At 38.8% G+C, this 26,950-nt stretch overlaps 1 protein-coding gene across 4 annotated transcripts in view; it reads right to left on the bottom strand.

The window, feature by feature from the left end:
* Positions 1-26,950, bottom strand: part of DCLK1 (doublecortin like kinase 1) — a 239,558-nt gene that overhangs the window by 13,265 nt on the left and 199,343 nt on the right. For all 4 annotated transcript variants that reach the window (XM_021377782.1, XM_021377773.1, XM_021377801.1 and 1 more), the window contains 8 exons: positions 25,719-25,776; positions 24,843-24,962; positions 18,928-19,074; positions 14,614-14,747; positions 13,878-13,955; positions 13,172-13,268; positions 11,196-11,276; positions 3,609-3,722 (listed from right to left, as the gene is read on the bottom strand). In XM_021377782.1, the coding sequence (XP_021233457.1) occupies positions 3,609-3,722; positions 11,196-11,276; positions 13,172-13,268; positions 13,878-13,955; positions 14,614-14,747; positions 18,928-19,074; positions 24,843-24,962; positions 25,719-25,776 (829 nt within the window). The remainder of the gene's footprint in view (positions 1-3,608; positions 3,723-11,195; positions 11,277-13,171; positions 13,269-13,877; positions 13,956-14,613; positions 14,748-18,927; positions 19,075-24,842; positions 24,963-25,718; positions 25,777-26,950) is intronic.

Below are 26,950 nucleotides of genomic sequence, written 5' to 3'. Positions count from 1 at the left end.
TTTTGGCTCTCGATTACTTTAGACACACCCACTAAAACCCGGAGCGTCCAGACACAGGATATCGCTTAGTGGCCACAGAAAAAGTGGGATAACATCCCTGGTGAAATGAATGAAAAATTCTATCCCCAATTTTCAAAAAGACTATTTAGTAAAGCCTTATTTTTATGTTTTTATTGCAGTGGAAATTTGTAAGAGAAACCTGATCCTGCAATCTTTTTGGCACACACTTAGTGATAGCGTGGTAGTTCTGACACAGACCAAAGGGGATCACGCCTGGCAGCCAGTATTCTGCGCTGACCAGAAGTTAATGCTTACAGTAAGAATAGGGTAACTAGAGTGATCTTTCTCCCATACGCTCTCCCATCAGCAAGCACTGGTTTTCAGGGACGTGTTAACTATATTGCTGTTTTAAAAGCTGGCTTTCCAATTAAAATTTTGCTGGCAAAGCTATGTTGGTTTAAGGGATTTTTTTCCCAACTGACATAGTTATGCTGGCAGAACTTTTAACGATGCATTAATGTATGAATAGAAAAATCTCTTTGCCCACGTAGTTAATTTTGTTTGAGAAATCATCTCCTGTTCCACCAGCAAAGGAACTTTGCTAGGCATGCACAGCACGTTCATCCTGGTAGCTTGTCCAACCTGACAAATCCTTCCAAATAGGGACAAGCTTAAAAAGTCTGGACCCATGCGTGAGAACTCGAAGGATGTCTCTGCCCTGAATGGTCAGAGATAACTTTTACTGAGGATTACTCCATCAACAAGGCAAATGTAAGCCTGAGCAAAAGGAGTCCATACAATGTACTTGGATGTTGCTGAAGGAAGCAGCAGCCAGAGTACACGTATGTAGAACACACATGGCTTCACTTTCTCTTCATCAAGCTGACCACAAACACGTTCTTATGAATGCAGTTTTCATATCAGAGCGTTATGAACTTAGTTTTCATGTTCGAGTTTTAATTGGTGCGTATGATAAATACTGCTTGAGATCTTTGAGGTGTGTTACTTCTTACCACAAAGGAAAAAAGGCATATAGTATTGTACCAGTGTGAGGACAAATTAAGAGCTAAGTACCAAAGATTAGCTATCTCTGTACATAAATAGAGGTATAAAACTCAAAATAATGCTAACACTTGTAACTATTAAGTAATCAATATATGCACATATTAACACATTTTCACACACACACAGACACAGATGTGTTACATAATATATAGAATGCCTCTATATATTATATACACAAGCACTCTCTCGAACAGTTACAATAAACATACAGGCAGGCACAATAAAACAATATTTTTGTAGAAAATATACTCAGCGAACGTTTTTAGTGCTGAACAGTATGTTACAGCATCTGTATATACTTTGAAAATTCTAAATGCAGAGCAGGCTTAGTTAATAAGATTTACTTTTATGATATTTGATATTTCACAGTTAAGAGGCAGATTCCCAAATGTAAAACCCTAATGACATGCATGTTGAATGTGTATTACATACGATTTCAAACAACAGAAACAGCAATTAAAGGTTTTGTTGTTTTGCTTTTGACTAACTTACTAGGTTAGCTTTGTAAAAAATACATGTAATTTATTCTTAAAATCATCTAGCTTTTCTTTACTACCAAAACACTAAAAAGGTCTGTCCTTCCCCATCTCTTCCAAAATCTTATAAATTAGTTGAAACAGCCTAATCAAACCACATTTTGAATTTTGTAAAAATACTCTAAATGTTTCTGCTTTATAGGCCAAGCTGCAGGATTCATTGTGCTTGAGTATAATGTTCACCCATAGAGATGATGACTTAAAATAATTTGTTAAATTTCCAAACACTAAAAAATAAATAAAATCCATTAAAATATAAATTAGTAAACACTGTTTTTCTGATTTATAATGTTTTGCAGTGGAAAGATTCACTACAGTGCCTTTTTCATTACTCAGCTATCAAACTGCTGTAAACAATTCCTTGGCAGAGCAACTGGGGCAAAGAAATAAAATAAAAGACGATTGTGGGAAATTAAACAAATAAAGGAGGCGACAGATGGATGAGGACAGAGGCATCATTTCTTGCTTCTAAGCTTTGAAGTCATTAGCATGGAGGGTCTGAGCAGTAATTCTCATGGACAAGCGTGCTGGCAGTCCATTCGAAAGGAACAAGGTTTCAGCTAGTCTATACAGAACATACCTGCAGTTCAGATGAGCAATGAGTATGTGATGTTTTAGTTGTGGGAGAGCTGTTGCAGTATTATTGCTTAAAAATGAAAATAATAATAAAAAAAAGCTGACTATGTTAGCTGATGACTGAGAAAATCTAAGAAAAGCATGAGGAACAACTTGCTTCCATGTTGAGGAAGTTTAGGGTTGGAAAGAGTAAAGAAAAAATATGAGAGAGGCACAGCTTGAAATTTTAAGTACTTCTACCAAAGAGTAGTATCCATTCTGCTGTACAAACAGTTCACACCTGTGAGCCAGATTGCATGTGCTGAGCTGAGTTTACTTCATGCTGATTTAACTCACCACTGGAGGGGCTGAGCTGAGAAACATGAAAGTGGAAACAGTACAAGAAAGTGTACATGTGCACTCACACCACCTGCAATTCATGGAAGCTGGGAATGAACACTGAGTAATCTGATATGGGAATGGTTATGTTTAATGTGTCACTTGTTTTTAGTGACTGTTTAGAGCATTAACATTGCCATGAGTAATAAAGAAAAGCTTACAAACACAGGCAGATGTATCAAAAATGTAAAGGATGTGCACTGTTTAATGGCATTAGTATGAATAATCTCATAAAACACTGAATATAGTCTGTGTGCGTGTATCTCTAATGCACATGTTTATCTTTAGGCAAAAAATACAAATGTATGAGATGTGTGCTACGCTGAAGATGCCATCAAAACTTCAGTAAAGCTTGGGCAAAAGTTTGGTCAAGCTTAGTTTCAGAAGCTCCAATACATTATAGCCTGGAACATCCATACTGCTGCAGTGTGTGACAGAAGGCAGCAAGGAGCTCTATTATGTCTCTAACCAATTAAGCCCTCTGTCTGGAGGGAAGCAGCCTGCAAGCTGCATGTAGCTTTGGCATGTAACAGTAATGTGTTGATGGTTAGCTAAATATGAAGTGGCTAGACTAGAATCAACTCCGAAGGTAGCATTTTTCAGCGCTCTCTTTGGTGTCTTCAAAGAAGAGAAGCTCAGGTTGCCATACGGGTTTGCTGTTAAGAGTTTTGAAGTAATTTCCACTCATTGTAAAGTGCTGCTGTCCTGCTACAACCTCTGTGCTGCCCCAATCCATGTGATGATTCTGCTGCCAAGTAAAATGCCATGGTCCCATAGTTCAAATGGTGAATCTACATGTAACAGTGTTAGGTCCAACAGCCTTCTGACAAAATGTGGAAGTGTGCATACTGCTAGATCTCCTAGGGCTATTAAATAACAATGTGACTCACAAGGAGAATCAGTGGCAGAATATCAGTCAAACTATGTTTATATTAATTGTTAGAACTACCTAAAGACTGACCCTCTCTGGTTTCTCTTGGTGGCATGCCCTAAACACACACAGTCTTGTGGGCACATATTAAAGTGTTTCAGCTGTGTATTTCAGATGCTTACTGCTATGACAGAAACTCCAGCTGCTGTGCTGTTCGGTTTAGGGCCTGTGTTGAAATGCTTCTTTATCTTCCCAGCTACCGATAGCTGATGTTCATTCTCTGGAAGACCATCATCCTGTGGAGAAACAAAGTAAAACAAAACTTCAGAATATAGGAATTGCCAGGTGATTCTGACAGCACTTATCAAGACAGAATGAAATTCTGTAAAACTATTGGGTCAGTCATTGTCTCAGATCAATCTAAGGTATTTATAGGATGAACACTCTCTTATGTAACAAACCAGCCTCTCTCTTCTTCTTTACAAAACATCTTTCTCACAAACTTTAGGTTAAGCTAATTAATAATTATCGTTAAATATTTTATTATTCTTTCTACTAGGTATTAACTACCACTGCCTGGTTACTTTGGGCACATAAACATCTCAAAGCATGACAAGCTCAGGCCAGTTGATTCTTCTGTTTACTCCTCAAATGTATTTAAAGATAGTGAGCTCAAACACAGAAAGCACCCAAGAGATTACAAAAACCAGAAAATTCCGGTTGGTTGGTAGGATGCAGAGAAAGATTTCCGAATGCCCTGTGAAACACCAAGTTCAGAAGCACGTGTTTTGACTTAAATTCTGTCTTTTGATACATGAAAAGAAGGAAGATTTTCTGTAGCAATGTGAAGGGAAGATTTTAAATCTTGAGAGAGCTTGATACAAGCACACACTGGGTATTTGTCAAAATCAAACCTGAGACAAAGAATATTAGGAAAAATTTCTCACAGAAAGAGTGGTGAGGCATTGGAACAGGCTGCCCAAGGAGGTGGTGGGGTCACTGTCCCTGGAGGACTTCAAGAAACGTGGAGATGTGGCACTGAGGGACATGGTTAGTGGGCAATAATGGTGGTAGGTGGGCAGCTGGAGTAGGTGATCTTAGAGGTCTTTTCCAACCGTAATGATTCTGTGATTCTATGATTTCCAAATGTCCTGTGAAACACCAAGTTCAGAAGTGCTGTGTTTTGACTAACTGCTATCTTTTAATACATGAAAAAAAAAGGAAGATTTACTGTAGCAATGTGAGGGGAAGACTTCAAATCTTGAGAAAGTTTGGTACAAGCACGCACTGGTTATTTGTCAAAATCTAACCAGAGATGAGGCACCTTCTAAGCTCTGCCCGTGGACTCCCCAGCTAGCCATAGTGTAGGTGTGTATGGTAATTATTTTAGCAGTCATCAAGGTGAGATGATGAGGGACTGTGGGGTTGGGCGAGAGCTGCAGCTGTGGCTCAGTGAACCCCAGGGAGAAGCAATCCAGGAAGGGTAGAAACTGAGACATGCCCCAGCCCAAGCCTGTGGTGTGGGTGAGGCCATGAACATCAGGATGCACCACTGAGGTATGACCCACTCCATGGGTTGGTTTGGGGCATCCAGTATGCATCTTCCTGCACAGGCAGGAAAGCAGGGGAGGGCTGAAGCCAGCTGTGGTGGCCTTGTCTTCCTTGCCAAAACACCGATTTTCTCAACTTGAGTGAAACTGAGGAAAAAGCAAGCGGACAGCTACTAGGTGAGGCGGAGGCAGCCATGTTCTGCTGTCGTGTGCATCAGCTGCATGAGGGACCCATCCCAGAAGATGTGCAGCCTGCTCCTGGCCAACAGCTGACAGCTCCTGCTCCTGGTATACCCACCTGCTGTCCTTCACAAGGAAGCACAACCCTAGAAAAAGGAAGAGAGTCTGCAGTTTTGCCCAAGTCAGCAGGCCAAACTGAAGCCCAAAATAAAAAAGGAGCTTTTTAGAAATTGCAGATGAGGCCTATGTGACTGATTCAGCAAGGAAGAGGGAACCAGCAGGAGTGGCAGCTGAAATCAACTGCTGGTGCGATTTCCCTGCTAGCAGAATAAGAGCGATTTCAGGTAATAATATGCAGAATATGCAGGATATCAGGTGTCTGGTCATCCATGGATCTGATATCCAGCCACTACTGCTTCATATGTGTAGCTATCAGCAGTTGAGAAAGTTCTTCAAAGTCCACTTAAAGCAAAATTCTAGCAAGATACATAGAAATGAGAGACAAGATCAGAATACAGAGAGATTTCTGAATACAGACCTTTTTTCTGGCTTTATGGCAACTCTGAGTGCACTTAAAGAGTTACACAGTCACTGCAGTAAATCACGATCCCCGTGAGCATATGGGAACTTTAGGGAGGTTGGTTTGGGTTTGTAATTTATTTAGTTTGGGGAGTTTGTGTTTAGAGATCCCTCACTCACCCCTTAAAAAAAATGTCTCAGCTGGCAAAATATGGTCAAGTGCACACAGCTGCAAAACAAAACAATGCAACCCAGTAGCTGATAATTGTCTAGCACTGGGGAGTCTTGGCTTGGTGTATATGACCCCTAAAAATAACTTGCTTTCCGCCAACCTTCCCTTTCCCAGAAGAAACCTATAAAGTGATCTCTTCTTTGCTGGAGGGAAAAGAAAAAGTCATGCTCTTGGCTTTCTGGACAACGAAAACCTGCTAAAGTTTCATGTTGTCTTGTCAAAAGGCTTAATTACAAAGAAAACAATAGTTACCAAGACTGGGGTAATATTTTACTGGTGAAGCACCACACCCACTGTTCCAGTGGCATACTCCAGGATCCAGTTTGCAGAAAAAAATTTTCTTCAGCTGTTTAAGAGGTAGGATATGTATGTACAGGAATTATTCTACCGTTATTAAATTGTTCAACTACTGCTGGTCCTACCCAATGTTTACCAGTTATCTTTTTTTATTCCGAAGTACTTTGTAAACATGCTAATATATATTAGCTGGCTCCTGGAGTCACTTCAGCCAACAACAAAATAGAGTGTGAGAGATGACAGCTGTTTAACTACATACAAAACAAGTAGTTCTGCAGTTGTAAAAGGCAGGAAGTAAGAGAAGCAACCAAACAACACATCAGATTCAGAGAATCAGCAGGGTGAGTTGTAGAACTAGAGAACAGGCTAAATATTCCTGACAATAATTTCATCAGGTTGCTGTGATGGGAAGGATGCCAGCCTCTAAGGAGGTTAGCAGTGCTCCTTCCCCTATCTTAACCTCTTGCTGAATGAACTACTTCTTGGAGTGGGTTAAGACCACAGATTTTCATCTGAGCTACAGCAGTCAGGATAGGAGCTTTTAAAGATGACTTGTGATTTTTGGTGCTCCTTTCTGGAAACTTCAAAGGGTCGTGATTTTTTGAGAATGCGGAACTGCTGATCTTCTGAAAGAAGTGCTGTCCTGAGAAGCTGAGCAGCCAAAATCCTCTGGCAGCTTCTAAAGTCTCGTTCAGAATTTGAGTTTTCACCTGGACACTGTTAACTGCCTGGGATCTTCAGATTATTTTTTTCATCAGGCTTCACAAAATCCTTACTTGCAAGAATTAAAAAAAAAAAAAAAAGGCAGATCTTGGCATCATTTGTGTAATTAACAAACACTGTTAGCGTATCTGCATTGTTCTATATGCAGGAGACATTGTCACTGAAGGAAAGAAAAAAAAAGAGACTGAACAGTGTTCAGGACTGCCAGACTCCTGCTGCCCTGATGCACTCAGATGCATTTCACAAGCTGGTCACAAGAGGTTTACTTTCCAGGTCTGAATGCATCAGATGAAGAGGTCATTATATAAATAAAAGCATAAAAGTAGAGCAAATAAAAGTGCAGGGAAAGCTTTTTGACTTTGTTTCCTTCAAGGATTGCAAGGAGATTTTTCTCTGGGTAGTGCCCTAGGTTGTGACCAAAAGGAACTGCAGCTGCTGAATAAGAAATGCCACTTGAAATAAAATTTCTTATGAATATTAGGCTTATTAGTATTTATTGCTTGGTTATTCATTTCTTTTACATTGAAATCTCCAAGGCAGACATGGTTAAGAATACATACAAAGGATAGAGTTTCCCTAATTCTTTTTAGGCTAGGGTGTGCCATCTTCCTCCTCCAGTAACAGCACAGCACATTTTATATTGATTATTTTAACAGAGAAGGGTTTACAGAATTCAGTCTGTGCCTTTCATTATTCACTGCTCAAAGCCATACAAAATACATTAGAAAATATTTAGTACTCAGACAACAAGAAGAGAGTAGATTTGTCCCATAACTTTCCACTGGTATACTGCAGGTTATATAGTGTTACCAATGTTTAAAACGTCAGACCTCGAGCTTCCAGCCACCCTTATTTCTTAGTTTTTGCACAGAATTCCAGCAGGTAAAAGAAAGAGCTGGGGTCCCAGTAGGGGAAGTATAAACTGATGGATTTGTTTCCAGGTCTAAGTGTACTGCATTTGAGAGACAAATTCAAACAAACTAAATCGAGGGGGCAAAGAACTGCTGCTGAATTGCATTTCGAATTCAAGATCTCCATCTGTGGCAGTGGCAAGTAGCCAACATCTTTTCAGGTTTTGTTTTTTTGAATTGAAAACAGCTGGGATATTATTGACATAGGAACTGCTTAGCTAGCCTGACTCTGACCATAACAAGTTTTGCAGTTTCTAAGAGGATTCCAGCTATTTTTATAGCAAAAACTGAAACTGAAATGAGAGTTGGCTCCTATTGAAACTGTCAAAGTACATTCCAGGAATCTCAGCAATTTACCAAGTAATCACATAGTAAGCAGCTATAAAGTGGAACGGCTATTTACAATCTACAAAATGCTTTTATATGGTGTAAGCAGTTAGAACACTTCTATCAAAGGTTTGATCAAAGAGAGAAAATGTTTCTTGGAATTGTCAAAGAAAACATATGCCTGCTTTTCAATCCAGTTGCCCTATCCAGTGTTTTATTTGTAACTTTACCTACGTGAAGAGGTTCAGAACCAAAATAAGAAAAGGAAACATTAAGTCCAGTATTTGGTGCCACTGAGAACTATTTCAACAGGATAACTGGGGAAGTTTTGTGTTAGATGGAAACTCCAGGTGCCTTTTGTCCTCTGGAAAGGAGACAGTATTTGGGGAAAGTTGCAGAAAATTGCCCAGGTAACTAGGACACATGCATCACAGGGAAGCTGTGTGATGCACACAACTGGCCAAGCCAGTGATGGTATTGGAATGAGAGGCTGGATGTGACACCCATTTATCCTTCTGCCTCTGCATGTGAGGAGCCTTTCCTTACCACGTACTTCTCAGACCCACTTGAGAAAAGTGTCCTTTTAGTTAAAAGCAATTCAGCACCTGTTTCAACTCAGCCATGTCCTTATTTCTCCTCAAGTGAACTAGAACTTTAATGCCATCTACGTAGTTAATTTTATTCCTAACACTAAACATTTCCATGTGGGATGCCTTGAAATAGGAGCAACCTTCAGAACGTGCTCAAACACTTTCCAGAACTGGTCCCAGTGCTAGCCCTTCTCCTTCCAGAAAAAATATCTGCAGGATACATATGAGAATTCAAAAGAGGTTTTGATCTGTGTCACCAACTATCACTAGTGTGTTGCTGAAGACAAAATACTGACTTGTCTCAGTTCCTAAGAGCAGCACTTGGACAGAAGAGACCTCTTGAAAGCTGGACAGAACTATCCTAGAATACTTGCTTCAGTTATTGATGGACAGAACTGCTACAGGTTTTGATTGCAAAGTATTACAGTCAGCATAAAACTACAAGATGTGAAGCAGAGCTAGACCAAAGGTGAATGAGACTACCCAGCTTCCAGTTCTACCTGCCTTCCTTAAACACAGTATTTAATGAGTAGTGCATCAAAATCACTGTTTATGAAATAGCACATTCAAGGAAGGCAAGTAGAAATGGAATTTTCCTTGATATATCATTCAGTTTCTGCCAACCAAGCACTTAAGAGCTTTGCGAGCCAGAAATTTTATCCAGACCACAGTATTTAACAGGCACCAATGGAATCACCTTACAAATATGCATCAACCTCTCTTTTGAATCCATTTATACTTGGTCTCCAAGTCACCCTCTAGCAAAGGGATCCACATGTAACTCATTGCACAGAAACCTAGGGATTCACCAGTGTGAATTCAGGGATTCACCATCAGCTGCACACCAGTCACAAAAAACTGCACCTCTTCTTAATGCATCTTGCTGAAATCACTTCCTAAGATACACTGTTGTGTAACTGAAGCAAAAACAAAAACAAAAAAAAGGTGTCTGGGGGGAGCATAAAGCTCACGAAGGGGAAGATCGGTAGGCAGATCCTTATGTTGCATAAACAAGAGACTTTTCGATAGCCTCAGCAGAAGTGTGCAGACTGACACAGCAGGTGACCTGGCCTCTCTGCAGCTTCTGACCGGACACCTCCATCTCTTCCTGCACAGCATGCCAGAAATCCCCATCCACCCTTCTCCCGTGGAGATAAAGAGACACTTCAGTTACCGAAAGTTATTATAAACTGTGACAGAACACCGTGTCCAAGGACAGTACTTGGCACCAAGGAAGATTAATATTTCAGCTGCTTGACTGTCATCTTTAAAATGAAAAGATTTTCATCACATGCTGTCATAGATCCTTCTACTCTTTGTACACAGCAAAAGTGGTCTGCCTGATAATATCATTTATAATAAAAAACATTTTAAATGGTTTGGACAAGAAGGTAGCCTCCAGGACTAACTGTACTTTATGAACACTTCAGTGATCACCACTATTCTAGGCTACGTGGAGGACACTTCCCAAGCAAAAAAGATTAGCCTCTGAGGTTACTGTATCTTTGAATTATTAGAATAGTGTTTCATTGCAATAAATTGTTTGGATACAGCGGCTCAGGGAATCCATTAACTGAAGGACAAAATATTATTCTAGTGAGAACTGCACATTCCAACATTTAAAAAGGAAAATGAAACACTATTTCTTCCTCCTTTTTTTCCTCTCCATGTCCCAGTTGTACTTCTTTCTTCTTCAATCTTCCTTTCTGAATTTGTATCTGGACATCCTCCAATTTTTATTTTTCTTGTCAACCAAATATTTTAAGACATATTAAATAGTCTGAAATAATTCACAAATATTAAGTAGTGTCCCTGTCTCAACATTAATTAGAGAGAAATCTCTCTATTCTCTGCCAGATTCATCCATATGCCACTTCACTGATTACCACTTTTATGGCAAATGTCCAGTCACTAGGAGATAAGCCAGGATGCATAAATAGCTATTTCATGGTAACTCAGATTAAATGGATATGGCTGCACATAAATATATGTATATTTCAATGTCAGAAGTTAAATGTGATGCTAAAGGTTTCCCTGTTTCATGCTGGATTAAGTAGTCTTAGCACCATGGACTATATTTCAATAGCTCTTAATCATGACTGTCATATTTTTGAGTCCATTTCATTTTAGGAGAGCAGAATGTGCCATTGAACCCACAAGCTGATTGTTAGAGGTGTAAATTTGTAAAGTGTGGTTGAGATATGCTGAAAACCTGACCCAAAATACTTCAGAGAAAAGGGAGCTAAGCATGCATAAAACAGTGAATATTCCATGGTATACATGATATACTAAAGCAGTTTGTAACCCAGCTTATTTCCACTTAAATCTGTGGTATTTTTTGGAACATGATGGCTCCAAAGGGGCATAGAAAGGATGTGACAGAGAAGAGCTCGAAGGCAAAAAATTACAGACAGCATCTACAAGCCTGAAAAATACTTACATTAACCCATGGATGTTCAAGAACTTGCAAGGCTGAGAATCGCAGATCTACATCTACTTGAAGCATCATTGTGATAAGCTCCTGAGAAATGGAACACTGGGTCAAACACAGTTTTTGAAGAACGAATCAACGGATTTAATTCACTGAAGTACTCTTCAGCTGATTATAGACGAGTGCTCAAAGACAGAAAGAAATACCAACTTCAGAAATGTATTAACATTATTAAAAGATCAACTGTGAACTGCTGAACTTCAAGCTGAACTTTTAAATCAATAACTAACAGTACCTTGAAAAGCAAGAAGAAAGTTCTGAGTTACAGTTCTGTAGCCACTGTATAAGAGAAAAGCATTTAATACATAATATACAAAACAGATGGTCACATGAAATTAGGTTAGCTTCCCATTAAGAAAAAGTCAATTCTTCTGTAGGAAAAAAGCAAGCAGATTTAGAATTTTAAGATCTTGTATAAATGACATAGAAGATATTTCATTTAACACTAATACATTATTTTTTCATGCTCTGATTTCCTCTGCAATTACCTAGTTTTCAACTAGCATGCAAATAAACACATATCTAATTCCAACACTGAATGGAGTGCACAGAAAATAGGACTGCAGCATGACTGCAAAGGGTTATCACCAAAGACCAAAATTAATAATTCTTAGTGACAAGGAGAAGAAGTTAAATGAATAGGCTAATGTTTCAAAATAGAAAATTCATTATGAACTATTTGGAAGAAGGAGTTTCAAAGGTAAACACTGTTGGCGAAAGACTTGCAGAGTTCTCATTATTGATGGCCCTAGACATGGTTCTGGGTACCCACTCTGCTCTGGTTGTCCCTGCTTGAGTAGAGGTTGGGCTGGGTGGCCTCCAGAAGTCCTTTCCATTCTGCAGATATGCAATAAAGCCTGCTGCGAAACAATTATATGGACTATGGGACTTCCAACTCTATGACTGTATCTCACTTGTGAAGTTCATTAGTTAGCAGACTAGAATACCAGTCTGATCACCATGCACATATCCGCAAAAGCAGGATGTTATCAGCACTGAAGAATGGAGATTCAGAACTTAGAATGCTATTTCATTACTTACATTCACTTCCAAATTTCAAATTGTTTTGTGATTAAACACACTGAAAGAAATAGGAAGACAGTTTTTGTCTGGATTTGCCTTACAGACTTTAGAAGTAAACTTGCAGAACTCTCACATATTAGGGAAACTGAGCAATTAACTACATGTTGACCAAATGAATAGTTTGAGCGTTTGGCTTTTTTAACATACACATATGTACTATATTTCTCTCTATGTATGTATATGACTATAGTGAATGTCAGATCCATAGAAAGTCTGTGAGGGAACCTGTTGCCCCAGATTCATCAGGATCTGCATTTGAAAAGCGTTACACCTGCGTTAGCACATCCCATCCCTGTCTTGTGTCAAGAGTCCCATGAACCACCCATGAACTGGTGGACAGAAATTTGTATTTCATACCATACTGACAACACTGAGTTACAGACAATGCTTGGCCTGGTCCGCTGACAGAAAGAAATGACAGACACAACATTTAATGGGATTAATGAGGGAAAACAGCTTCCCTGTAACATTATTATATCATATTCAAAGGCTCCAGGTTGGAACCTGGTCCCCATCATAATCACATACACGGTCCCAGGGAGCTTTCAAGCTAAGATGGACAGATCAAGCCAAGTTACTCCTAATTTTTTCTCAGTCAGTAAAGGCTGCTGGTGTCTCTGTTGTACGAGACATCATAAAGAGATAGGGTCTGTTGCAGAACCACCTAGTCTAGCAGACAGTGATCAGATGATGATTCATACTTGGTAACCTATAAGAATTTACAGATGTAGAAGGAGATGTATAAGAAATGTCAAATACAACACTTTGAAAGGAAAGCAGTCATTATTATCTCACGCACTGGGAATAATACTGGAGAAGTACCATTAGCTACGTAAACCTACCTTTGCAGAGTCAGAAACATTGTCCCAGTATGGAGATGGAAAATCCACCTGTCCCATCAAAATCTGATCAAAAAGTACTTCTTGGTCATCTCCACTTCTGTAAAGTAAAAAAACAAACAAAAAGAACAACAAAACCCACAAAGGCATTATTTCCAGAGCTGGTTTTAAGAAGCTTCTAGAAATTACTTTTAATTGGAGTGTGCTTTTGGAGGCTGTTTATTCTCCCTAAGCATGCAGACACAGGTGTGCATGCTGAGATCATCCAAACAAAGTTCATTTGGCACTTTCTTTCTGAGGTAACCTGCTTGTCTTTAGGACTGTTAACCACTTTGCAATTGCTCTGAGGGGGAGAAAAGATCTGACATGCCATTATTAAATGGCTTACATTTTATTAATCTTTTACTAAACACAAAATAGGTTGCATTTTGTCCATGAAAGAAGATTTTTATTTCACTATATATTTTAAACATCAGGCAAAGACACACAGAACCCATAATGGAGGATCTTGCTTTGTAACATAATCAAGTTTAAACTAAAATAAACAAACATAAGACAGAGTGAAATCACAAACATTTATGGGATTTTTGTCAATCACTATGCACAGCATGGGAAAAACCAAGCCCAACAAGCAGAGAACTTGCTTAATGCAAAAGCAGCACATGGACCCATTCACAGTGCAAGGATGGTTGAAGAGATCAGTCCATACCCACGGAATGGAGGAAAACCACAGAGCAGGATGTAAGTAATCACACCCGCTGCCCAGATGTCCACTTTCAAGCCGTACCTGTAAGTGTGAGAGATATGGTTAAAGAAATCTGATTTCCAGAAACTAAAGTACAAGAATAGAGGAAACATTTTCAGAGTTCTTAAAAACGTCTTACACATTCTTAGCTGTACTTTCACTATATCCTATCTAGTGACCTATTTAATTTTGCTTTCCTTCTTTTTTTTCATTTATGTCTTAAAACTACATCAGATAAGAATTTGTAAATGTCCAAAAGACATTATGCTGTATTGCTTAGCTAGACAATGACCTCTACCAACAGCAAGCCTGCAAAGATGAAAAGATGACCACAGGCTGCTCAAACCAGCAGATATTTACCAACAGAACAAAGAAAAGGACAGTGTTTGATAACAAAATAAACTTAAGTAAACAGTATCTAACAATCTCTGGAGTCAGTGTGAGAGTTACTTTTATTGTACGTGCAATTGGCTGGTTAGTAACTTAGTGTTGAGAAGTTTGAGACTTACAACAGAGCAACCTGCTCTAAATGCAAATTCAGCACTGCTTTGAGCTGGTTTGGGGAAGATAGTCCCTTCCAACTAAACTGTCCTATGAGGTATGATAGAAATCCTAGCCGCAAGAACTCCTATCTGGCACAATGTCAAGAACACACTCTACTTGCAAAAAGATCAACGAATCCTCACTAGAAGTGATTTACCCAGTTTCAGCAATGATTTCTGGAGCTACATATGTTGGGGTCCCACAAACAGTGTATAGAGGTCCATCCACAATGGTTGCTAGGCCAAAGTCCCCTAACTTCAGGGACTTGCTTCCATCTTGGTGTTCATATACCTAAATCAGGAATAAAATTCAAATGCTTAGAAGAGCTCTACCAAGGCAACTACTATATCATTTATTAACTGCCTGAAATATTCCTTTTAATTTACAGTCTTCATTCTCTTCCATGCATACAGCATACTTACCAGCGTGTTTTGAAAATTCAGACAAATAGGACAATTTGCCATGATGTTTGGGAAAGACATACCTTGCTACCTGGCTAACAAAGGATGTATTTCCTCTCACTAAAAACTAAAGTTCAAAAGCAAAGGTCTGACCTTCCACTAAGTTAACTTCCAACAGACAGCCAATTCACAGTGTAGGTGTTTTGAGTTTTTGAGTTTTACTTACAAAGAGCTTAAAGGCTCACACCGGGCTTTCATCTGCTTAGATGACACAACAGTGAGCAACAACACAACTGATAGCAACAACAGATGCTTCTCTGTGTACTGAAGTCACGAGACGCACACCTAGCTGGACTGCTTCACCTAGAAACAGTCCTCTCCTTGGATGACTGCTTAACACCAGTCTCCATGCTCCCACCATCATCAATGGACATAGGCTGGGTTGATAAGGAGTACATCTAAAAATCCTGTCTTAAAACACACATGGTCTTTACAGAACACGATATTTGGGGGTTTTCATGGGTGCAAAGGGAGATTAAGAAACAAGAAAAACTAGAAACTTCAGTAAAAAAAATACACAATTTGAAAATCTAACTCAATGCAAAAGAACAAACCCAAACTTGCAAACAATGAAAACATGCAAAAAATGCTTAAAATAAAGACTAAAACTTACTTAAATGATTCATTGCACTACAAATCTTTCTTTAATCCAGCTACTACTTTGGGTTCTTGCTGCCCATTTTGAAACTGTCTACAATGCATGTTAATGCTATCTACCATAACAACACCTTAAAAAGTGGAAACAGCCTCAGGAGTGCTTCTTAAAGCATAGATAGATCACACTATTATTTTGCAACCCAAATTAAAGCTCCATACAGTCTGGCTTTTCCACAGTGATGCCATGAAAACAATCAGCAGTAATGCCTGAGAAAATGAGAAGATACCACATTTCATGATCAAAAACGTCACCCTTAATACCCATCTCAAACAGTCAGTCCTACGTCAGAAATCAGACAGAGAAATCTACAAGTGTTTGCAGAGCAAAATCCTGGATTTTTTTCTTAAATAATTCAGTGCTTTCTGCAGTGGACCCTTGAATGGTTCACTTAGTGCAAAAATGAATTATTTGGCTATATTATAAAATAAAGTAAAAGAAAATAAAATCCCATAGCCAAGCTTCTCCTTTGTTATTGTTAGTCATCTGGGGGTTTGAGAGGAACCCCCTCCCTATCCTGAATCACCACTACCATGTGACACAGTCACAAGCTGACATTCAGAATACACAGAATTCTTTCCTTTTCATATGTTATTTTCAACAATAATATTAGATCTTTAAAAGGACCAACAATTTGATACAGATTCACATTTCTCTGCTGCTAAACCAGAAGAAAGATAGGCTTAGAGAAAAGCACAGGGAAAAAAGCTATTATGGTTTTATTAAAAACACAGATTGTTAAATACATCTGGTTCCTGAAACTAAAGAAAGTGCTCCTTGAAATGGCTATAATAAATCTAATTTCAACAACAGTTTTAATTAAAGGCTAGAGACTAGAGCTTTAAATATTCACTTGCTGAAAAATGTAAAGTGTTCACTTAGACATTAAGCGCTGAATTCAGTCTAATTAGCATCTCATATTATATTTCATGCTGTTATAAAGACTCCTCTGAGTTGTGCTGACCTACTGATCGTCTCTAAGTTTCCTCCATTAACAGACTGCTACTTAAATATACCAGAAATTACTTACGGAAAAGGCTTGTTTGGCAATATTTAACAACTGTGCATTTTCTGGTGTTTCACTCCACCTGTTTTCAGGGACTACTTTCCTTGGAAAACTACTTCACTACTTCAGCTGACTTGTAAAACTGAATAAAGTACCTTTTCCTTACCCTGTTGCAACTCCATATAAAAAGGATCCCATCTTGAAGCTGCGGTATGTTCCTTGCCAGTCAAAGAATGTGAAAGATAATTTAATGCTCGTGTTACTCAGAACAAATGCTATATATGTTCTACTGCATTTAAATACCAAAGGGCAATTAAAGAAATGGGAATTAGTGCAAATTACCCTCTATGTAGTGCTTTCACTGTTTTAACTAAGCAGTAAAACTGTGTAATTGTACAACACTAATTGAATGCAGCCACACATAATTGTGTGCCACCATATGTATCCTATTACTATAAAGACTGTCAGTATTTTCTAAGCTGCTCTTGTGATCACTGCAGATGGCAACAGCCAGAGAAGTTGTTCTCTAGGGTTTATTATATGGCTATAAAGACATCCCATGACTTGACAAAATAAACGTGCTAAATAGCAGCAATTATGAAAAATGTTCCAATTAAAGCATGGAAGGCACTCTCTAGAGAATAAAAAATGTGCATGTTGGTAAAAAATCACAGATAATCAGCATACCCTAAAATCTTGGATGCTGACTTCTTAGGTCAGCTTAGAAGTGCTTTATAAATTCCAGGAAAATAACCCTAATGGCAGTCTGGTGATACAAGAAGTACCCATTCCATTTAGCAGGTAAGAAGGTCAAAGTAGGACCTAAGAAACACATAAGGCCATGGATAGTCGATGCCAGAGACAGGGTCAGAACCCAGCTAAGACTGGTTCAAAAGCTCTCTTCCAAAACAATTCATTTCTTTCAAAGATAAACCTTAGAGAATTAATATAATTTGTTAGTCAAATGTTGGCTTTTATGGTTAGGATGCTCTAAAGAGTGAAGTACTGCATACTTACTGCTCGGTATCAATTGCAATGTAGTACCTCTAGATACATACAACACAGGAAAAATCACTCATAAGAAACTTGGCTACAGTGCAAAACAACATGATTATCCAGGTATTTCCAGAGATGGCTGGGCTGGAAGATTTTATTCTCTCTCTGCTACATCCACCTCCTGTCAACTTTTCTCTCTTTCCCATAAGCTTCATTCTACTGCTGTCAGGAATTTAGAGACATCTCAAGACAATCCTCTAGACCAAGTCACTACTGCACATCCCATGTCAAAGCATTAATGAATCCTGGCATGTGATTGCCATAACTTCTGCATGCACCCACCTGTGTACACCAAGGACTGCAAAAGGAATATCAACCATTGATTTCTAATTAGATTTCTGTACAAGTTTTTAGCAGTTTCTGCAAATTTAGGCCAGACTACTTCCTCAGCCAGAACTATGGAGGTACGTATCGCTAGAGGAGCCTCAACTACAAGAATTTAATTCCCTGGAATTTTGTGAAGATCGACCTGAGTCAGCTTTCCAATAAAACCTCTTCAGTATCGAGCAGTACTAAATGCATGGCAGACAGCACACAGATGAGAGAACTGACATGCTAGGTCTTGTTAACATTGTTCTATGGTTGTAGAAGAATCGGGATATCTTCATACTGGAACATGTCAGCAGTAATTAGGAGAAATTAATTTATTGGAAGAAATGAAATGAAGTCAGCTGGAGAATACAACTGCTGCATGCAAGAAAACAAAAACCCCAGGAGGACTAAGAGTCAGGATATTGTTTTCATTGTCTTCAGTGGATAGGGCTCATACAAATTCAGTGAGGAAAAGGAAAATATAGGCTGTTTATTTTAAGAAATGTCTCTAGCGTTCTATAGGATTATTTGGGAGAGAAGGACTTGGAAGTATCTTCCTGGTTCTGCTCTGACATAGCACATGATTTGGGCACAACACTTATACAATCTTGGTGAAACTGAGCTGCTGCTAATTGCTTAAGCAGCTGCAGACATGTGGAGTGCTCTATCGGAGACACCAATCCTTTGTATTTATGTGAAGTCTGAAATTACACAGCAGCTCACTAAAACTTCACTTCTAGAGATCACTAAAATCATTCTGTTGCTGTGTCCTGGGGAATGGTCTAGACATACCAGCTGATGTTAATGGCTTTTCTGTGACAGCTGTTAATCTTAGGAGAGCTTCGCAATGCTAAGATTAAAACTAAATGACTTAAAAGCCTGAAATAAATTTGGGGTGTGTCTGGAACGAGAGAAAAATGCAGACTTTCTCTCACACACTCCCAAGTTATCAACAACACTGAAAACTGAATTTTCACTTACCAGGAGGTTCTCTGGCTTGATATCCCTGTGAACGATGTTCAGGCTGTGAAGATATTTGATGGCGCTGGCCAGATTGTAAAGCATCCCACTGGCATCCCGCTCTGTGTATTTGTTGGTAGAAGTAATAGCATCAAAAAGATCTCCTCCCTGGAGGAAAATGACCATAGCATATAAGTAACATTATTTGTGAAATGACTGAAAAAATTGAGGGAACATCAAGGAGTATCATTTGTGGAGGAGAAAGACGAAGGAGGAGCACCGGTTTTCTTGCTTTGTGTATGCCATCTCCCATGACAGCGGCTGAACATATCACTACTTCAGCACCATTTGCCACTGCTCAGTTGGACAGCCATGAGGCTGGAGTCTTCACTACAAACCATTCCCACTTGCTGCTGTTTCTGTAACATGTCCAGCACTTGACAACCTTTGTGTTCTGGGTCCCTGTTGCAAATTTCTGGCATGCCTACATACCTGTCTGTCATGATGCTGCATACCAGCTCTTGCCATTTTTATTATAACTACAAACAGGCTGACATCACATTTTTGTGTAAAGCTTGACCAAGCCCCAGAAAGATGAAGAAACTCTGAATAAAACTCAAATCAGGTACCTGCCATTTCTGTTAGCCAATTTTGAAAGTCCATTTTCATACCATAAGTCTTTCAAAATGTGCATTTTAGAAAGGACTTTCTCTGCACAAGATGCGAGCTTTTTGGTAGTGAGATGTTCTTGCAGCTAATACTGAAGAACTCTCCAGTATATATGGCAAAATCATACTGGAAAACATTTTAGGATTAACATCAGTAATTCACCTTAGCTACAAATACAGATGACAACTTGTGCCATTTCCAGGTCAACATGCTGTCCAATTCAGCTGAAAGTCACTGCCAGTGAAAGAAAAATAAGGGAAAAAGAAGAAGAAATGAAGGAATACTAAGCAGAAGTGCACAAAGCAGGACTTGAGGCAGCCATCAGAGTTGGATTACTTTGCCAGGGCTGAGATGGCAAGCAGGAAGAAGAACATGTGAGTGTTTGGAGAAAGACTGAAAAAAAAAAAGTTTAAAGAAGAGATTGAGGTGAAAGTGTGATGGAAAAAGCAAATATCTTTTGAGAAGCATTACTCCTAGCCTTTGGCCAAAACCAAAACACCAGCATAAGGGAAACATGGGCCAACACCACCACCACCACCAACAAAAAGAATAGGGAAAGGATACTTCTGCAAAAACAATGCAAAAAATGCTGCTGCAGTCACATCAGGAGAAAAAATACACCACAGGAAACTGCATTGTGAAGAAATGGAAGATACTTTCTGAAGGCAACAAAAAAGTCACAGCTTTTGCCAGCTCTCATGATTTTATCAATAGCCTCGAGATATTTGGTGGTTTTTTTAAGGCTCAGCTGCAGGTTAGTAAAACACTGCTTTCACTCAGAGAAAGAAGGAACAAGGAGAAATGAAAAATAATGTTTCCAGAAATCAAGGCTACGAAGAAAAAAGTAGGAAAAGGCAACCACTAAAGGCTTGAATCTGGGAAAACAGATATTACTTAAAAACAACACAAAATAAAAAATCAGAACTACTGAAAAATCAGCATTGTTGAGATGCAGCTGAAGACTGCCAGTGCAAGTTTATTCCCACTGTAGATGCCAAACTCCAGCTTTGGAAAGTGCTTGCAGCCAAACATGGTCAAATCTGGACCATATCAGAATCTCCTGCTCTGGCTGGTGATGGATGAAGATACATCAAGGTACATAGTGTGAAGGAAAAGGAGGAAGAAAAGGGCAAGTTAAGCCAGACAGAAGATTAGAGAGAAAGGCCAAATATTTGGCAAAAGTACAACACCATGTACTTCATGGCATTACCTGATCCCTAAGTATTAGATATCAGCATGTGGCAAAATATGTGGGATAAATAATCCATCTTCCCTAGGCTCCTTCCTGTGAAGCCCCTGTACCAGCTGCTTTTTAACATGGGGTCGTGGATTAGACAGATCTTTGGTCTTATCTAATATGTTCCAGATGCTCAGCAGAAGTGTCCATAACATCAGCAAAGGATCTGTCTCAAAACAAAGAAAACGATCTGAGATGTGAAGGGCAAGAAGGAAAGAAGCTGAAACTTAGAAAGAGAAGGGAAAATTTTGGTGTGAAGTCAGAAGAAAAAGAACAAACATTCATGTGCAAGGAGAACCCAAACTCCAGAAAAGAGGAGACGCAGAGTTCATCAACAGGCAGCCAAGCAAATCTGAAGCAGAATCGTTTTCTCCAGTAAGTCACCTACTTAGTAGTCTGGAAAGAAAAGACTGTACTTTAAGCCTGTGAGGTTCTACAGTTAAAAGAGAGATGATATTCTGGAAAGAGTTAACACAGCTGACAGCTGTATCAGGCGGAATGTTTTTCAGACTTCCCTGTCCCTGAAGAGCACTTTACCCTGCAAGGTTCTGCTTAGCTGATTCACACAGCGGGTCCCTATCATTTATTCAGGCACAAGGGGTGAGCTCAGGCTGACATTTCAGCCTTAAATCCTGTGTTCAGGAGTGAAATCAGACCAGCACATCTGAATGCCATTTTTATCATCTGTGCACATGAGGAAGTATACTTGGAAGTACAGTAACCAATTATTTATTTATTACCTTGTTATGTAAATGATATAATCTCTCTTTTTTTTTTTTTTCTGCAAAAGTGAAATCATATCCTGGAGCAGTAAAGGAAACTCTGTAATAAATCTTGCTTGTTAAATTGGCCAAACCCCTGTTAGGTTTGAATAACAATTTTGTTTCGCTGTGTAAAAAGGCAATGTGCCAGAAGCCAGGTCTTTGCTTCCTTTTACAAGCACCACTTGCAATGTGTTTATATTTGTATTTATGAAGTGCTTTTTCTTACACTTTACAAAGCAATGAATGGCCTAACTGCCACGAGGTGAGGGCGGTATTTGCAGCAGTCACTTATGTCAAGTATGTTACTACCAATTAATACAGGGTGGCATTAACTGAAACCGTGCTCTGCAATATCGAGCCTTTTCTCCTTGGATTTTTTTCCTGATTGTGAGTTTGATTTAAATTCAGCTCTTCAAAAGTCAGTCAATAACAGATGGTTAATCAGTTCTAACAGTGCATACTATGAAATGGTAACAGTCAGCAATTGGTGAATTAACAATTAATGTCTTCCCAGAAATACCTTCCCTGGTGCCCATAGAATATAGCAAGGCTTTTTTTTTTCTCAATTAAATATTAAGGAATAGATGTTTGCTTCATAGAAAGCAAACTTCCCAGGAGTGGGATATTTCTTCTCAATTTCTTCTATTATTCCACATAAAAGTAAAGAACATGAGAACAATGCTCTCTAGGATACACGAACTATATAATGTCTACTAAGCCCTTCTACTGCATAACTAGGACTATAGATATCTTATTATTTTCAGCAACCCTGAAGAGCAAAGAAGAAAGAGTGCAAGAAAACAGATTTTTCCAGAAAATAATGGATGGTTTTCTTTATATAAATCTTTTAGGCTAGTTATTTTGCAAGAGTTTTTGGTCTCTTCCTCTCTTATTAAGCTGAGCAGGACTTTGATTAAAAATTCGCTGGAGACTACAGTTTGAACATTTTTCAAGCATGAATAGCACAGCAGGTTGCACCCATAAAACTGGCTATGTGCTTAAGTCTTGGCATGTTAGACAAGGCACAGCTTTTACTTCTTAGCACATCTCAAGGGGCCAAGATGAAAGATTGATTGATAGAGGCTGAAGGGGTGGCTACACTAGATTACAGCGTTGTGCAAGAGTACTTGAGGTACCCTCGAAGATGCAAGTTGTCATGGACACTGGTAAAAACCATACAGTAGCATGGATCCCAGTGAGCCCAGTTACCATATAAAAGAGCAATAATTATGATTAAAATAGTGTTAGATGGTTAATACCAGCTGTGCTATTTTGCATTGTGCTCCCAACTGTGTTAGAGGGCTGCACCTATGAAGAAGGTGGGAAAATTCTTCTGGGAATGGCTGCAGAGAGGCTTTCACAGTATAAGAGTATAAGCATTTTGCTTTTTTATTAGGTTTTAACCTCTCCAACAGAGACTAAACAGGGACGCTGAGTACCCCGTCCATTCCTTGCCACCAGCATACGCCAGTGTGCTTCCTCAGAGCTTGGAGGCGGCTGACAGCAGGGTTAGCTGGACCATAAGCTCCACAGCACCGCTCAGGACAAGCAGGCCTTAGAAAGGCTCAAACCTATGAGGACAACATTGCCACCTCCTGAGCTGTGGAGCGTAACCAGAGCTTCCTAAGGATAACAAGGCTTTCTCAGCCTGTTGCAAAGAAAGGGCTAATCTGCGGCCATCCACCTGTGGGCCCCACCTGACGGCCCCTTGCCTGGCAGCACAGCAGCTTTGCAGAGAGCAGGGAAGTGCAGCACTGCACTGGAAACCTGGCAGTGCCATTGCTGCTGCCAGACAGCACAAGAGAGAAGAAACCAAATAAAATACTTTTACTTCTCTTTTCTCTCCTACTCAAGAAGTTCCTGAAGTAACACTTGGACCTGGGATCATCCTACCTAACATCGCAATGAGGGGCCTACATTAAGAGCATCCCTAATCTCCACCTACAACCAATGCAAAGCACTGCAGAGAGCAACCCTGCTTGCCAAAATCTCCTTCTCTCACCACCTCTGTTGGTGCCCATTTCTCAACACAGATACAGAGGATGCCTACTGAAGGTGATCATGCTTTTAATTCAAGTGGAAGTGATCCATGTCCCAGGGTTCAGAGTGCCTGTCTTGCTCTCATGCACTGAGCATGCTTAGACACCAGGCCTGCACAGAAATGCTGCTGCACAGCAAGGGCTTCCTTATTGTAATACTTTCCTTAAACACTTAAATCAGTAGATTTCCCAGGTGTAGGCCTGAAAGACTGCCCCAGGAGAACTTGCTGATCAAGACACAGGAGGAGTGGATGCTAGAAAGATTTCCTTCTCAAATAGCTGAGGAAGGAAGAAGGATTGCTATTTCCATTATGAATGTGAAAAACAGGTGTATTGTGTTAAAGTAAGTATGGAGAACAACATGTCCTCAGTTATTTTCTGTCCTCATTTGGATAATCTACTCAAAAATATTTCACCACCTTTTATGCACAGTGACATACTGGTGTATTAGTATCAGAACCAAAAGCTAAATTCAGTCTTCATACATCGCATTGTTGACAGTATAGGGGCAAGAGATGACCTGGATGGAGTTTCATAATCTAGTTTGAATAAATAATTCCAACAGAGAATAAAATAAATGCATGAAATCTGGAAGTTACAATGAAGAAATAAAAAGGGCTCTAAATATAAAATACTGCATTCACAAAGTAACTTTTCAGAACAGAGACATGCTTTAAATAGGTTCTTCTCCTTCACTTCCCCCTTCCTGCAGCTGAAATTTAGGTTATTATCAAGGACACTAACCTGACAATGTGTTAATACAAATCAGTGGAGAAAACAGTCAAGTAATATTGCCTATACTAAGCATAGATCCATAAAATTTAAGTAAACTCTATTTTATCAAAGAATATTGAATTTTGAAATCTTGTATTTACACCTAATCAGAGTGGGGGTACTTTCAGTTTACCCCATGGCAGATGCCTTTTGCTTAAGAGGGAACTTTTAAAAGAGAATACTTTTGGAGGAGTAGGTAAAACTGGTCATTTCCAAAGTACTGTTCATAGGGCATTTCTGAGCATGGCTGACAGCTAGATGTGAATGTATTTCAAAGCTATAAAAAATATTTGACTACTGGTTACACATCTTTCAGTAGGGCACTGGAGAAGACCCATGCATTATATGCATCATTACACAATGCAATGATTTTGACTAAGCTTTAGTACCAGTATAATTTCTGAATATGGTTAATACAATTTTTAGTAAGCAGCTTAACTCCAAAACACTCACCTTTACAAGTTCCATGACAAGGTACAACTCAGTTGGCATGTCCATCTCCTCAATCAGAAGTACAATATTGGGATGCTTGACTCGTCTTAAAATGGACACCTCATTCTGGATCATGTGCTCCTGCCACACAAAATAAATTTTCAGTGACTACAGATCGATGGGGAAACCTTTCACTTCCATGTACAGTGGAAAATGCAAAGAGAACTGGGACCTGTGTGGATTCTTCAGAGTTTTGTAAAAAGGTTATAGATACTGCATCTGGCAATACAGAAGAAACAAGACTAGAAACAACATCAGTGTGATAACTGAAAAAAGAACAGAGAATAGAACACAGAAAATGAAATGCAAGAAGAGACATATTTCTGACACAGAAAAAAGGATAGCATGGAAGCTTTTAAATCTTTTTCTCCAATGCAAAATTGTTCCATTTAGTAATGTGATTGCATTTTCTCAGATAACTTTTTGTTATAAAATTTTTAAAGGGAACAGATTAATTTCATATAAAGCCGACATCAGTTTGATTAACCTGGTGATATTGGTTGGTGTTTTTAAAATTAGTAATATTATTTTGTTGTTTTCTATAGTATCTGGGATTAAGAAACAGTTACAGAGGTCAAGAGCAAGGGGAGTGAGCATACCCACACACAACCATCCCAAATGAAATCAACACATGCATCTTGAAAGGCACCTTCAAGCCTTTTATACTGATACCCTAAGAGTCTCAAGATGGCTGGCTGGCAAAGGCTTCAGCCAAGAAGATTCTAACTCTTGCCAGGAAGAAGATAAACATGAACAGCTTCCCAAACCAATCTCTCATAAAATGTTTATTGAAAAAAAATATATATGTTTTGGTCTCATTCAAAATTTTATACTTACTTTTCCTCTACATTTACTTTTTTTGATTATTTTCAGAGCATATTCTCTACCAGTTGATCTGAGGAAAGAGAAAAGAAAAAAAAAAGTTAAGTTCAATCACTGAATATTTTTCTAAGTCAAGCTTTTATTTGTCATTGAGCACATTATTAATGACTAGGTCTAGGAAAGAATTTTGTTCAACTACTTGTTTTATCAAAAAAAGAAGCTCAGATCTGATTTTTTTAATGAAGACATTTCAATACTTTTGAAACAAAATCTTCATTTTTTCATTTTGTAGGCGTTTCTGATCTTTCTTCTGCAGTTATATAAAACTTGATATTATCCAAAGATCTCAGTCTTCTGAAAAATGGAAGGTTTTGCTCTCCATAAAACAAAAAATATGAGTGCTGAAAATACTTGATTTTTTCACATTGCGCATCTGCACTCATAACTGCTAAGATAAAAGAGTAAATCCTTGCACTAATGTATTCAGTAAATACATGTTATCTAGCAGAGTTAAATATGATGTTTATGAGATAGAATACGAAAGGTTCTGGTGACAATAAGAAATTATAGAGAATTAATTCAGGTTAAGAACACATTTCCTTTTGGGTGGTGTTTTTTTGGAAACCACATAATATTTATCACTATTACATACGTATTTATTATAGTATACTAGCATAGAAAACAAAGCTTATAGACAAGTTCATAGAATCCATTTCCATTTCTTTATCAAGTTATAAACCTAATATAAGGCTGTAAGTTTGAAAACAAGAAGCTCTGTTCACAAGATCTAGTTTCACTATTAGGTTAAATGGATAGCAGGCAATATGGGAAAAAGCTGTTACTGAAACACTTTTGTAATAAAAATCAAAACACTTTGCCTAAGTCTATTTACATTGCCCTTAGATGCATGTTTGGACAAAAAAAAGAAATTAAAAAATGACCTTCTGAGATTATGAGGTTTTATTTATCAGGGAATATAGTGATAAAACAAAAGTTAATGGCTTTAAACTACAAGAGGGGAGATTTAGATTAGATATTAGGAAGAAATTCTTCACTATAAGGGCAATGAGGCTCTGTCACAGGTTGCCTCAAGAAGCTGTGGATGTCCCACCCCTGAAGGTGTTCAAGGCCAGGTTGGACGGGGCTTTGGGAAACCTGCTCTGTGGGTAATGTTCCTGCCCATGGCGAGGGTGTGGAACTGGATGATTTGGAAGGTCTCCTCCAATCCCAAGCATTCCCCAGTTCTA

This window comes from Numida meleagris, chromosome 1, assembly GCF_002078875.1.
Source record: "Numida meleagris isolate 19003 breed g44 Domestic line chromosome 1, NumMel1.0, whole genome shotgun sequence".
Taxonomy (NCBI): domain Eukaryota; kingdom Metazoa; phylum Chordata; class Aves; order Galliformes; family Numididae; genus Numida; species Numida meleagris.
The sequence above is the reverse complement of the archived record's forward strand: the minus strand, read 5'-3'. Positions and strand labels throughout refer to the sequence as shown.